The sequence below is a fragment of the Tribolium madens genome, unplaced genomic scaffold, assembly GCF_015345945.1.
Source record: "Tribolium madens isolate multiple individuals breed KSU strain unplaced genomic scaffold, Tmad_KSU_1.1 Scaffold_71;HRSCAF=194;Tcas5.2_LG6, whole genome shotgun sequence".
Classification (NCBI taxonomy): Eukaryota; Metazoa; Arthropoda; class Insecta; order Coleoptera; family Tenebrionidae; genus Tribolium; species Tribolium madens.
In genome coordinates, this window is record NW_025401041.1 from 3,438,128 (window position 1) to 3,452,923 (window position 14,796).

The window sequence follows — 14,796 nt, forward strand, 5'->3', positions numbered from 1 at the left end:
AGAAAACGGACCATCTCTTCCTACAAACCTTTGAAACGTGCCTGTCCTAAAAAATGCAAATTTGTTTATGGCATCTCTACCGCAAGCCCCATGAACCACCGTGGGGGGTAATCGTCTTATTCTATAATGAGTCTCAAATATTGTTGGTACCAACTATAGACAAGAGGCTTATTTTCCTATTTGCTGTTTCTAAATAAATTAAAATTTGAAGTACCAAATGGGGGGAATGCTACTCTGATTTCATATACAGTCTGTTATTGAAATGCGTTAAGAAAATTTAAACGGTGATAGAACTCATCAAAACAAATTACTTTGCTATTTACCATTTTTTCGAAAAATCTTTCTAAACCCAGATAAAATTTTAATTAGTTTGAACGTAAATTCTAGTACCCGCCAATGTCTCCCTGCGTACATTAAAAGCGAAAGAAGATAAAAACTTGATAGCCAAGCAAAAACCAATTTTTTATTCGTAGTAAGTGAGAGTGACATTCCAAGTTACGCACCATACTTGATCAAGGTCACTAACCTTCAAATTAAATGTTCGAAAAGACGCCCTCCGTTATCGATGTATGCTTGTGCCCTTCGAGTCATAGAAGTTTTAGTTGTCACCAACATGTCGGAATTTCGTCGAATTGACTCGGCTGCATTATTCACACGAACAGTTAATTCTTCGACGGTGTTAACTGGAATTTCATACACAATCTGTTTTAAATGATCCCATAGAAAAAAGTCACAAGGATTTAAGTCCGGTGAACGAGCTGGCCATAAAACTGGTCCATTACGACCTATCCACCGATTTTCTAAATTTGAACTTGGCGACCGCGAAATCGCTCCAGCAGCATTCGATTAAGCTTCCCCGTAGATTAATTAGCACCATGTCTGTTAACTCCGGATTAGTGTACTGCACCATTTTTGACGATAATTACGGGAAATTCACTTGCTAATAAATTGTAAACACGGCCGCATGCAGGTGAAGGACGTGACTAAATTGTGTCAGTAAGTTTTTGCAAGACCTATCTGCCTGGGTTTTTGCCGCATTTACTTTTTTTGCGTACCGTGCCATCCATAAACGACTCGATGACACGGAATACGGTGAAAATAAAGGTAAGTATAAATTTGAGTTTTCGAAAAAATGGTACTTAGCAAAGTAATTTGTTTTGATGAGTTCTATCACCGTTTAAAGTTTCTTAACGCATTCTAATAACAGACTGTAATTCTAAAGGTAAATATTTACATTGTTTGAAAAAGGCTGTAAATCAAAAAAGTCCGGGATATTATACTACTAAATATGTAAATGCACAACAAAAAATAAAAGCAAATAATTTAAAACGAAAATTAAATAAAAATAATGACAACAATCTAGTAAACAGAAGAAAAATTACTGAAGAAGCAGATGATGATTATGGTTGCGTTGTGCAAAGATGGTTTGAAAGTAATTAAAAAAACTCCTGAAGAAATTTAGATAATTTTTAATCAAACAATTTAATCACTATTTACCAGCTTATGCTGAAGTGTGTTTAAAAAATAGTTGCTCTATGTAAAGTACAGCCACTTGTAACGTTAGTGTTTTTTATTCCATTTGTTACTGTGATAAGTGCTAAATAAATAAATAAATAATTCAGCCCTACAGGGTTCCTGCTTTCCGGTCGCTAAATCAGAGAGTGCCCTGCTTTCCGATCACTAGATTGGAGAGTACAAGTCACAAATCGACAGTAATAAATGATAATAAGTAATTGTCAAAAAATTAGTACTTTATGCAGTATTTTTTGTCTCTCAAAATGTTTTTTTTTTAACTTTTTGTAATACACATAATTCCTAAGCACAAACCGTCCTCAGTGAAATTAATATAAATATTAAGTTTTTTTCTTCTGTTTACTAGATTGTTGTCATTATTTTTATTTAATTTTCGTTTTAAATTATTTGCTTTTATTTTTTGTTGTTCATTTACAACGATTCAGATAAGATAATGACAGTGCTTTGACAAGCAATTTATGATTTATATAAAAAAACTGTTTACTACCTACCTTTAAGGCTCTTCATCGTAGAAGATAACGGTAAATCCTGAACTGCAGTTGTATGTTTATTTTTTTTGTGTCATACAACATTGCAATTCGTCATTTTTAACCGATTTTCTATGCGTCAGTCGGCTATCACTTTTGCACTCATCGGTGTTCATATCTCCATCAACGACAGCAAATTTGAAAGACCGATAGATACCGACCCGGGAGTTATGTTAGAGTTCAAAGGGAACATAAATATAAATACAAATAATTAGTTATCACTGTTATCAGTAAAAGTACATAAAATTTGTATATAAATTGAATTGAATTATTAGAAGATGTAACATTGTAATACCGAATCTCTGTCTGTTCGAATAAATATTTTGTTTTTAAAAATTCATAATAATTTCCAAGTTATATAAGTCGGGTACCTACTGGTAATAAAGTAATAAATTTTAGAATAGGGCCGGATCGCAGGGTGTAACCCACAAACATGATCGTTTTATTGCGTTAGTTCAAAGCAAAGATGTGCCTCTGCACCCCTCAAGAAGAGAATTGTTAGTTCATTTCAAAACTTCAATTTTTTAATTATAATAAATTAAAAAAATGATAGGTTTAATATACGTATAAAGGCACTAAGCCCAATACGTAATCCTAAAAAAAATTAATATTTATATTAATTTCACTGAGGACGGTTTGTGCTTAGGAATTATGTGTATTACAAAAAGTTAAAAAAAAATAAAAACATTTTGAGAGTCAAAAAATACTACATAAAGTACTKATTTTTTGACAATTACTTATTATCATTTATTACTGTCGATTTGTGTACTCTCCGATTTAGCGACCGGAAAGCAGGGTACTCTCCGATCTAGCGACCGGAAAGCAGGAACCCTGTAGGGCTGAATTATTTATTTATTTATTTAGCACTTATCACAGTAACAAATGGAATAAAAAACACTAATGTTACAAGTTACAAGCGGTTGTATTTTACATAGAGCAACTATTTMTTWAACACATTTCAGCATAAGCTGGTAAATAGTGATTAAATTGTTTGATTAAAAATTATCTAAATTTCTTCAGGAGTTTTTTTAATTACTTTCAAACCATCTTTGCACAACGCAACCATAATCATCATCTGCTTCTTCAGTAATTTTTCTTCTGTTTACTAGATTGTTGTCATTATTTTTATTTAATTTTCGTTTTAAATTATTTGCTTTTACTTTTTGTTGTGCATTTACATGTGTAGTAGTATAATATCCCGGACTTTATTAATTTACAGCCTTTTTCAAACAATGTAAATATTTACCTTTAGAATTATATGAAATCAGAGCAGCATTTGGTACTTAAATTAAATTTATTCATCTTTTACATCAATTCTTAAAATGACCTAATTTTACAGCTTGTACTTTTAGTTGTTTCCTTATAGATGCGAAACATCCCTCGTAAGGTCATAAATCAGATAAAACCGGTGATGGGGGTCTGCTTACGGTAAGCTCAGTTTGTTGTGAAAAAGAACTAGGGTTGAGAGAGACAAGACGATTTTCACACTACGAAAGTTAATAATATTTTCCACAAGAGATTTTTCAGCTATTAATTATCCGAATGATTTCATTTTTTTTTCTTAAGGTCTTTGGTACATGTAGGAAGGACATTGTTAGTTTCCATATAAATACTATAATTTTATTATAAAAAATAAGTTAAAAAATATATAAAAAATAAGAATTTAAATTAGCTACATAACAATATCCCTAGAAATATCTAAAATGGTTTCATCAAAAAAATAAAAACCAAAAAATTCCTTATAATAGCCGAGAAAAACCTTTTCGAAAAATGCATTGAAATTCCCTATCTTGGCAAACGATAAGTTAAGCCTTAAGGCAATGTCATTCAATTGTCGTGTGTACGTTTTTCAAAGGCAAAAGGCGTATTCCGTCAATTCAAAGACGTTTACGTAAACGTCTTATTTTTTGATTTCTTAGCAACGACCATTTGTCGTAATACGTTAAACTTTTTTACGATTTGCAAAAACTCTCTATTAATAGCTATATTATTTATGTTATAATGAATTTAATAATATTACAAGTTTTTAAAAGGACTGCTTTTTGAATCTCAATAATTAAATTTGAATTTAATTTTATAAAAGTTCAAGATTTACTTTTAAATTGTTTGGTAACGTAACTATAAAAAATTATCCAATTTTTTTAGAAAAGGAAGTAACGCAAACCTACTTGATTTTTAAGGCTAAACAGAACAATTTAAAATGTTGTAGGTATAAAAAGCTGTACAATAAAACAAGGTTTAGACCTCCAAACCCAAAGTTTTTTAGAAAACTTATTAAAAGCTGCACACGGTAAAGTAATAACATACAAGGTGTTTTATTTGAAAAAATCAAGTTACTTTATATTTTGCGAATGTCAGCACTGCAGTAGTAGCAAAAGATTGATCGAATTTCAACCGTAATAATTTAGGGCCAGACTCAGTAAAAATTGTTGCACTTTTTCTTACTAACAAAGCATCTTCTCAACCAAGTTTTAGATTCTGCCGATAACTATTCTGAATTTCGGTGAAGCGTCCTTGAAAACTCGTAAGTCGACACTCTTCGACAATATGTTGTCCAGTTTCTTCCACTTGACCACATTGGCAATATATTGAGATCGAATATTATGATTTGGTGTTTGCTATTGTGAAGATACAAATGGTTTTTTTGGTTTGTCGGGAGAACAATTGTTGCAAATAATTGAGGAGGACGTAAAATGCATGACAATGGCCGATTAATGAGGCAATGAATTTTTTGCTAGAATTAATGAAGGAAAATAAATAAAAATAAATAAAGTTTATCATAATTAATCAATACTCTAATGCAATAAATAACCATGAGTATTAAACATGGAAAATAAATAGATTATTAAGTTAAAAATTACTTAATTTGTTACTTCGTATTTTGAAAAGTTATATCAATACAAAATTTATAAAATTAGTTATTACAAGGAAAAAAAAGTACAGTGTGTTTTTATAGAGAGCCATAAACGACTCCTACTGGAGACGTTAATAAACATATTATAAACGCAAATTAGAAAAAAATTGATTTGAAAACAATTTTAAGATCAAGATTAAATATCTAAGATAAAAGTTTATTTATAACCACATAACACACATTACCTTTTTTTAATCTTTTATGTCCAAATCATCTATTTTTTAGAGTCTAGACATCAAAGCAAGTGATTTAATCAGAATTTTGCGGTAGTTGCCAAATTTTTTTAATTTCGCTGTAAAAATTGACACGCGTAATTAGATTAGATTAGATTAGTTATTTTTTTTTAATCTTTTATGTCCACTTCATCTATTTTTTAGAGTCTAGACAATAATTAGGCTATTCTCTAAAAATCTGCTATAGTCTATAAGCTGGTATATTCCATAGCTAATAGAGCTCTGTATATAAATTTTTTAAAGTCCTTATAGAATCGTATCAAAATTGATATTCTCTAAGCGTCTATGTAAACATTCGAGTTATAGCGCAGTAATTACCCTACTTCTTTCTATTGACGCGCCAATTTGTTTCAAGTAAGCGCTGAGTTTGAAACGTCAAATAATAAATTTCAAACTTTTGATAATTTGTTTGAACTGTTTCGTGGTGTTAATATGGAAAATATAAAAGATATTAAAAGAAAAAGGAAAAGAAGCGCTAATACTAGCAACGAGCAGGTAGAGGAGTATTTAAAATTAATGGAATCAGACGAAGTATTTCGCACGAACACAATAAATCCAACTGTTGCTCCAGATTATATTGAGACCAGTTGGGAAAATCTGGTAAAAAAATTAAATTCTTGCGGTTCTGGACCAGTTTTGTCTACCAAGGAATGGTCGAAAGTATGTACATATAAAAAAAATTATATAAGCGTTTATAATAAATAATTCGTAAAGATTTAACGATTGGAAAAATAACACCAGGGCAAAGTACAGGCGAATTGTTGAGAACCGACTCAAAACTGGGGGCGGCGAAAACGAGATAATTAAATTAACACCTCAAGAGGAAAGAGGGCTTACTGTGTGGGGAAAAGTTGCAGTAACTGGTTCCTGTAGAGTTCAAGTGGTTGGTGGTTTACAATCATATTTGGCTCCGTTGGAGCCGGTTTGTGAAATATCTCCGTCCCTAACACCAATACCTGAAAGAGATCTGACACCTGAAGATTTTCTAGAATCTGAAATTCAAAAGACTGTGGCAGTATTTGATGAAGAACCACTCCAGAAAAACAGACAAGACGAGAGGGTCGATAGTAAAAAAAACAAAAACATCTTCAAACACAGCAAAAAATCGGCCTATTAGGAATTGGCCAATTAGGAATCCGCCTATTAGAGAAAGTCGATCGGTAAAGATGATAGGCGAAGAATTACTTGCTGAGTATAAAAAAAAATGGGCAGAATCAGGATCTATTGAATCTAGAGAAAAAAAAATGGAATTGGAAATCGCAAAGTTTAAATTTGAGGTGGCAAAATATAAATTTGAAAATCCTACTTTTTCTTTTAACGTAGACGTATCAAGTGACTAAAATAATTACTAGCTATACTTTTAATTCTGTATTTTGTTGACATTAAATATTATTTCTTCTAATATAATTTTTCCTGGCAATTCTTCCTTGTCGCAATAAGTTTTCGTCATAGTTTTCACCATCAACATTTTCATCAACATCAATATCATCATAAGCTATGTTATCTTCATTAAACTCGATGTTTGCCCAAACAGCGATGTTGTGAAGAATAGCACTAGCATAAACAAGAAATGCTGCATTTGCAGGATGATAGTGTAGCACTCTATGTTGCAGCAAAGCTCGCCAACGTCCTTTTAAAATACCAACGATCCATCACTGAACTTTGACATTGACATTGTTACCATGACAATATATCGTTATAGAGACTATAAGTCTTTACGGTCAGCAATTTTCTCGCCATAACTTTATAGAGACTTTAAGCTTATAGAATTTTAGATATAGAGAAATATTTCCTTAGAGAATTCGATTTTTACTTATAGTCGATAGCTCAAAGAGTTATAGCGCTATGGCAAGTATTTTTTTTTACAGAATAGCACCATTAATCACAATTTTGCGGTATTTGCCAAATTTTTAAATTTCGCTATAAAAATTGACACGCGTAATTAAATTCCAAGTGTCTAGATACAAACGAATAGAAGCTTCAAATAATTAACTGTTTTAGTTGTTGTAATCCTTTAAAGTTCCAAGTTTTTCAAATTTTTGTGTTCAAATACGTAATTATGCTCTTTTGGTGACATAATGAATAATTTTCGGTTTAACTACCTTTTTATGTAGCCTACTTTCTGAACGAATATTTAATAACATTAGAAAAACAACGTCTTTTTCAATGCTTTATATCTCTGGGGCACCAGAAGAGAAAATTTTGAAACAAATTGGTCCTCATTTAGAAAAGAACGGGCAATAATCTGAAATAAGTAAAAACTTAATTTTGTCTCTGTTGCACACTACAGCTCAGTATAAAGAAAAGTAAATATACAGTGCTCTCTTCTTTTAGGTATTCACAAGACAAAATTAGAAATATTATTGAATGAAATTACAATGTTCTGCAAAGTTTGTTCTTTAAGCCGAACAAAAATTAGTCGAAATCCGACAAAGAATAACAAAAAAATATTGCAATGTGAAATATTACAAAATTCTAATTGCCCGCTTAATTTTGGCGGCCAGTGTACCTATCAGTTAATTGGGTGTTTTAGTTTTTGCTTTTGTGAACTATTTTAATTTTTTTAGAGTTGTGATGCTTTACCGTATCTTGATCTACAAAGTAAAAGAGTTGTAATGGCTCGTATAGGGGAAGCCACATAAAAAGGGGTGCCAGCAGAATTGATCAAGTCGTTTAGGAGGTTGTATCGTTAGCATTTAAATACATATCTACTTTGAAATTTTTACCCCGCAAAAGTAACTCGTGACGTGAATTAACGCGCAAAAGTGAAACTTCAAAATAAATCATCTGTCGGCAAACTGCAACTTTACAATGCCTTTGACTTGTGCAGTAGCTGATTGTGGCAATACGTATGAAAAGGGAAAAGCAATTAGGATATTCCCAAAAATTAAACTTTATGTGAACAATGGATAAAATTTTGTGGCCGTGAATCTGTTGATTGCATTTTGACGAACAAGATTACGAAAGAGACCGGACTTGAAACTGTCACCTTAATATACAACAATCTACATTTTGACTGTTTTAAAAGTTCGGAAAAACGTCTTAAAATGTATTTTTTTATTGTGCGCACTTTTATTCAAACTTTCTCTACCTTTATTACGATTTGTAAATACCCTATCGCAATTCTAAAACAGTCAAAATGTAGAAGAAAATATTCTCTTTCACATGGTACCAAATTCATAAAAATATCTTTAGAAGTTTTTGAAACACAGAGGTAGACATTTACATTGGTACTCCCATAATATATAGATTTTGCTCCGGCCGCCTCTTAACTTTTTGAATATATCCCTTTATTTATTATTTTCTTGGCTGAGTGCTGCGTTCCCAGTCACGTGTTTCTGAAAACCCATTACTCGGCTGAGTGGCGCCTACCCACAACCTATTCTCCATCAAATACAGGCTGCCGTGGTATAACTTGTTTTACAAAAAAAAAAAGGAAAAACTCTAGTTGTTTACGATTGGAAGTCCGATTAGATAAATTAGAATGATTATTGTCAGATACGTTGATCTATATAAATATAAGTTCTACCTTAGGTTTCAATTACAAGTTGAGTCTATTTCCAAGATAGTAAGTTGTATTTACTCGTTGCTATCTCAAACTCGTCGGTAAATATTTTGTTTATTGTTGCTAAGTCGGTAAGCATTCAAAATCGTCGTCAAAGTACATATTTTGGCGTTCTAGAACATTTTTTAGATATTTTATTAAAAAAACTAACAAAAATCAATCGCGCAAAAAATGTAATAAGCATCACGAACGTTAAAGACTTGCCGATCTTAGACAAAACAATTGTCTTCGATCTGTAAAATGTCCTTACCGTTCTTGATGCTTAGTATACTATTTCAGATTTAAAATGAAATCTACGAGGTTACTACTCGTATTTATTATTCTCATATTAATTTTTGTTGTCCATGCTAAGGGCAACATATTTACACTGAAGAATAAGACTAATATCTATTGCATAAACGAAGAAATGGAAGGTTCCGGAGTTTTTGTTGATCCAGTTGTTGAAACACCTGAGACGTTGCTTTTATCAAAAAATAATATAAAGTGGCTGTCTGATGATTGGGAAGTCAAAAATGCATCAAGCTTAAATATGGTTCATGTTACAGACAAAAGATGGAATAGTAAGTTACTTGTAAATAATGATAAAAAAATTGAGTAAGTATAATTTTTTGTTTTTTAGATTTTGCCATAAAATCGAATTTCTATTTTCATTATAAGTTACTTTCTTCTGTATCTGTTTCTTTATATGCTAAAGAGAAAACTGAAATAGAGATTTTCGTGTACAATAATGAAGAGAGCAGATACTATCATACATCAGTTGAAGACAAACAGTGGTACCATTTCACTGTCACTATAAAAAATAATTATGTTAATAATATGAGAAATAATGAAATAATTGGAAAATACGATAATTTTGTACCTACTGATGTTGTTTTTAGAAGTAGAAATGGAAACGTTTTTTTGAAAGAACATTTATGTAAGTATTCGTATAAAAATTGTTAAATTTACATTTTTTAATAATGTTACATTTTGTAGACAAGTTGAGATGGTCAAACAAAATTAGTGAAGGACAACCAACAACTTTGACAATTCCATCAAATAGAATATCGTGTCTACTTTTGTTTACATCCTTATGTAATGAGTGTTATTTGAATATTACTTATCAAAATTTAACAACAACAATTAATAGTAATCTATTAAATGAAGGTGAATCAGTCATGAAGTGGCAAGTAAATAAAACAATCTTAAACTTTGAGAAAGATGCTGAAATACATATTCGTAGAGGAAGATATGGCAAGGAAAATTTTGGGTATTGGATACTCGATTACGATATTTGCGAGTCACCTAACATGGGTAAAACTTTGAAGAGATTTTTTTTCTCTTTTTTACAATATTTGTTTTAAGTTTCTCGCCAAATTAATTCTTCAGAAGAAAAGTTGACTTGTAAGAGCTTAAATCAAAATAAAAACACCAAAAGAAACGTTACCACAAATAACTGCCAACTTAGTTGTCAAAGTCTGCGCGGACTTAATTTTCCTATTTGCAATGATTTTACAATAGGATATAACGCTAGATGGAATTGTTCTTGGGATTCATCTGAAAATTTTTGCGAAATTGGTTGTGACATTGGAACTTTTGAACTTTCTTCTAACTGCACATACAATAAAACACATAACAAATATCCTAGAAGTACAAGTACTAAAGCGGGTAAAATTTTCATTATGTAGTTTATTACTTTATAACAATTTGTTTTATATTTCAGAAACTCCGAGAACTACAATTATTGTTATTGTTGTTTTTTTTGTTATTCTTATTCTTTTTTTTTTCTTTTTTTTTATTATCATTGCATTTATCAAGTGGTGGAGCTTTTTTCTTCCAAAGAATCTCACGCATGGAGTATACTCGAACTGTACAGTAGTACAGTTAGGACAGTAGTAAAATAAATAAGCTACAATCTTTTGACTGATCATCATTTGTTTCTCTATCTACTTGAAAACCGATAATTCCGAATAATGGATTGTGGACAAGATATTTCACCACTCCAGTTACTCATGTAACCTTTTTCAAATAGATGCTTGTATTTGGTAATTCTCACATAATCACCAACTTTGTACATATTTTCAGGCTTGATTCTTTTAAAATCTTTTTTTCTTGTACTCATGATATTATTATATACTTGTAAAACATTATCAGGATTTACTTCATTAGGGGCCATTTTAATAGTACGATGATAAGAATTATTCTAAGAATGTACAAATTCAGGTAATACATCAATGTACTGCATACTATTTGAATATGTAAAATATTTATACATTTTTGTTTTTAAAGTTTTATTAAATCTTTCTATTACAACGGCTTTTACGTAACAAATAATGTTACATAATAATTTATATCATATTGTTTAAACAACTTTTGGACATTTTTTGTTAGAGATTCCTTTCCTTTATCAGTCTGGACATTAATAGGAACACGCTTATCAAATATTCCTTAAAAGCTGCAGCCACCTCCTTACCAGTCTTTGTATACAAGGGTTCAACCCATGCAAACTTATAAAAAACATCGATAACAGTTAAAAGGTAATTTACACCTCGATTATGTTTTGCTATATTTCTCATATCTATTAAATCAGCTTGAAATAGATCGTCTATGTTGGTTACGTGATAACTATTTCTAGGAAATCTTCGACGAACTTGTTTGTGTAAAGTATAAGATTACACCCACACCTTCTAGCCATTTCTTAATATCTTTCTTAGGTATATTTGTAAACGTAACTAATTTATTCGTACACGAAAAACTAAGGGGATCACGTGGTAAAAAATACCTTTCCTTTAATTCATTCATTTTATAGTCTAGTCGATTTTATTTTCCCACATTGAAAATTAAGTGAATCCCCTGTGATTGCTATTTTTAGATCATGATGTCATGGTTATTTTTGGATCATGACGTTAGGGTGGGAATCCCCTGATATGGTTGCTATTTTTGGATGATGAGACACTGCTATTTTTAGATTGTGACTCATTAGTGAAGCCCTAACGCCTCAGTCTCCTAAGATCCTATAAAGCTGCATTTATAAGGCTGCGAACTGAGCTGTGTGTGTTTGTTACTTATTCATCTCTCAGTTGTATTAATTTTCATGAGAAATGAGTTATTATCAAAAAGTTGAAGTTGAAACGGAAAGAAATAGATGAGACGTTAGACTCAAAGTGTAAAGTGAGCCTTCTAGAAAAATGAACAACAACAACAACAACAACCATTAAGTTGCAAAAGAAAATGTGACGGGCTAAAAAAACCCTTGTTGAACCCTTGAAAAATTATTAGGTGGTTAATCAAAATAATCATAGGTGCCGTAACAAGATAAAGAAACCGTTGTTGGGTTTTAAAATTTAGTTTTTGCTCGTTTTTGAGATAATTTAACTTAAAGACTATTCGAAGAAGAACTTATTTAAAGTAGGGACCGTCTTACAGTTGATTTTTCGAACCAAGTAATAATGACTTTGCCGAACTAAGTGATAATGATAGAGGTTATTCAACAACCATAATTTGAAAATAAAAAAAGAGCATAAATCAATGACAACTCTGTATCTGATAATTTCAAGTTCATCCCAAGCGTCGAATTAAATCTGGCAATGAAATAAGATTATTCTTTAAATTTAGGAATCTTTCATATTTTTATAATCCTTTAAAATTAAGTCAAGCGATGTTTTAGAAAACCATTTGTTGTTGGAGTAGGGAGAATGGTTAGGTAAATAAATAAAAAGTTTTGTTAGATCAATTCAAAGAACAGAAACAGGACATGAAGACGTAAGTCTTCGGATGTGGCAAACGGCACATGCTGATCTGTATCCAGTTGTTACGCCAATGGATCATTTGCCTGGGTGGAAGAATAGAGCTATTATCCAGCAAAAAAGCGTTCAAGTTCCTTGTGTGTGGCTACGACTACAACTTCGTTGCCACCAAGTTTGATCTAGATCTTCCAAAGATTACACACATTACGATTTTGTTTGGGAATTTCGAACGAAATGTCAACCAAAGCCGTTATTAAAATTTCCTATTTATTTAAGTCATGTTTTTGCTAAGCTAAAGCGCTTGGGCTGGGACGAACTTGAAATATAAGCGTGTTGAAAGATGGAAGGGTTCACGAGTCAAAGCAATGACGACAGAGATTTGGTCTTTGGTTACAATTCACGAACCCCAAGTTAAGTTTAAGATTTTAGTTTCATTTATCGTTTATTTCTTATTAGAGTGTTAAGTTGACAAATGAAAACCAGAGATTTCATACGATGCATAGATAAGCCTGATACAGCAATTACAATGTTTTTCCAAATTGAATAATAAATACATTTGGCTTGTTTTTCCTAAGTCTGTTAAAGTCCATAGTTTGTGTAAAATTACTAATTTAATTATTTCTCTTATTGATAAACGTGCCGTTAACACCATTGTTATTTTTGCCAATTTCCGTTAAAATTTTAATAAAACATTAGCGCCTTTGTTGATCACTATGTGTTTAGAAAATAGTTTCAGTTTTGTATTATGACTTTGATAAAGCCTAAAATAGGAATACTCCCTATTTTAGACAATTGTTTTAATTGTCATGTTCGCTTAACAGTTATTTACCTTTTGTAAATTTCACTTATATTATGTTAACCATTTTATTTTATTCCAAATACCATTAGTTTAATAATTAAATGCGTTTTAATTGACTGCATCTTACTCTCCTGATATTGATTGATCTCACGGGTTGGCTGAGGTCCTACGTTCAAAGAAATTTAATCGGTCTGTTTGGTGGGCCACCGCTCGACCAAAATAAAGGTAGGTTCAAAAAGTTTTAAAAAACTCAATAACCCGCCACAATAACCTAACAAAAATGTACGCTGATCGATTGAAGTTACATTTATTAAATTTAAAACGTTTAAAAGAAGACTTGGAGATGTATCAAGTGTTAATTAATTAAAAAAAAGTATCGCTCAAATAAATAAGTATGTGTTTATTGTGCTGCATACTGTTAGTATCCATCAGCGGACAAGAAATAAACGCGGAGGCGGCGTACGCCCACGCTCGTATGATTGTGTGTTTGATTGAAATCTAACTCCTTCTCATTCCTTGCGATAACAAACTGTAATGGCGGGTTTTTATTCTTTTATCCGTTTAAATAAATGCGTCTTCGCGCAGTAGAGTTGGATGCGCGAAAGACATACAAGGTGATTTTTTTAGTGCCTACATTAGAAACTTTTTAACTTCTAATGCAGATAGGAATTTGAAATTTTGTACACAACGCAAATCAACCAGTCTGAGTTCAACTAAATTATTTACAAGATGGTTGAACTTCCGGAACTAGCTGTTTGTTAATAATCATTTTCAAAAAATCATACTAGCCTTGCAATTTAACAGTTGACAATTTTGAAAATTCTAGAAAACTTATCGAACCTTTGGTTATCGAATGCAAAAAAATATTCACTTTTCTCAAAGGGTTCAAGAGCTATGATGTTTTGAATGAACCCCTACAAGTAAAAATTTTGACCAAAAAATTGACATATGTCAAAAACTTTGACATATAAGTACTAACAACTAGGTACATTTTACTTAGTTTAAAGAAGAGAATTACAAAGTTGGCGCCAATTTCTCGTAGTTCCAGAAGTTCAGCCATTTTGAAAATAATTTAATTAAACTTAGACTGGTCGACTTAAGTTGTGTACAAAATTCCAAATTTCTATCTGCATTAGAAGTTTAAAAGTTTCTAATATAGGCCCTAAAAGAATCACCTTGTATAGATAAATATATCGAGCGATGAAGATAATTTGTAATCGAGTCATCCTTGGATCCGAAAACGTATGTCTGTAAAATGTCAAGTGAAATGACAAGTCGAAAGGTAAACTAAATTTATAATTTACCTTAAAAAAAGAACGGTCCTACTCGTATCATTATACGTCGGCGACTAATTTCAGCCCATTTTGAAGTTTTACCTTACGACTTGTCATTTTATTTGACGTTTCCCGTGAAGTTAGTTCAAAAATAGACATACGTTCTCGTTTGCAGAGATGACTCGATTACAAATTATCTTGAGCGCTCGATATTAATAATAATATA

The 14,796-nt window shown here is 31.3% G+C and overlaps 1 protein-coding gene across 4 annotated transcripts; it reads left to right on the plus strand.

Moving 5' to 3' along the window:
* Window positions 1-8,749: 8,749 nt before the first annotated feature.
* LOC123008489 lies at window positions 8,750-11,064 on the plus strand. Of its 4 annotated transcripts, none has more exons than XM_044404312.1 (6): window positions 8,750-8,775; window positions 9,052-9,332; window positions 9,392-9,688; window positions 9,748-10,065; window positions 10,117-10,419; window positions 10,475-11,064. In XM_044404312.1, the coding sequence occupies exons 2-6, from the start codon at window positions 9,059-9,061 to the stop codon at window positions 10,645-10,647; spliced, it is 1,365 nt and encodes a 454-aa protein (XP_044260247.1). In that variant the 5' UTR covers window positions 8,750-8,775; window positions 9,052-9,058; the 3' UTR covers window positions 10,648-11,064. The 4 variants fall into 4 exon arrangements, with proteins under 4 accessions (XP_044260247.1, XP_044260245.1, XP_044260244.1 ...); XM_044404310.1 differs by having other exon boundaries at window positions 8,768-8,813; XM_044404311.1 differs by lacking the exon at window positions 8,750-8,775 and adding an exon at window positions 8,785-8,843.
* Window positions 11,065-14,796: the final 3,732 nt, after the last annotated feature.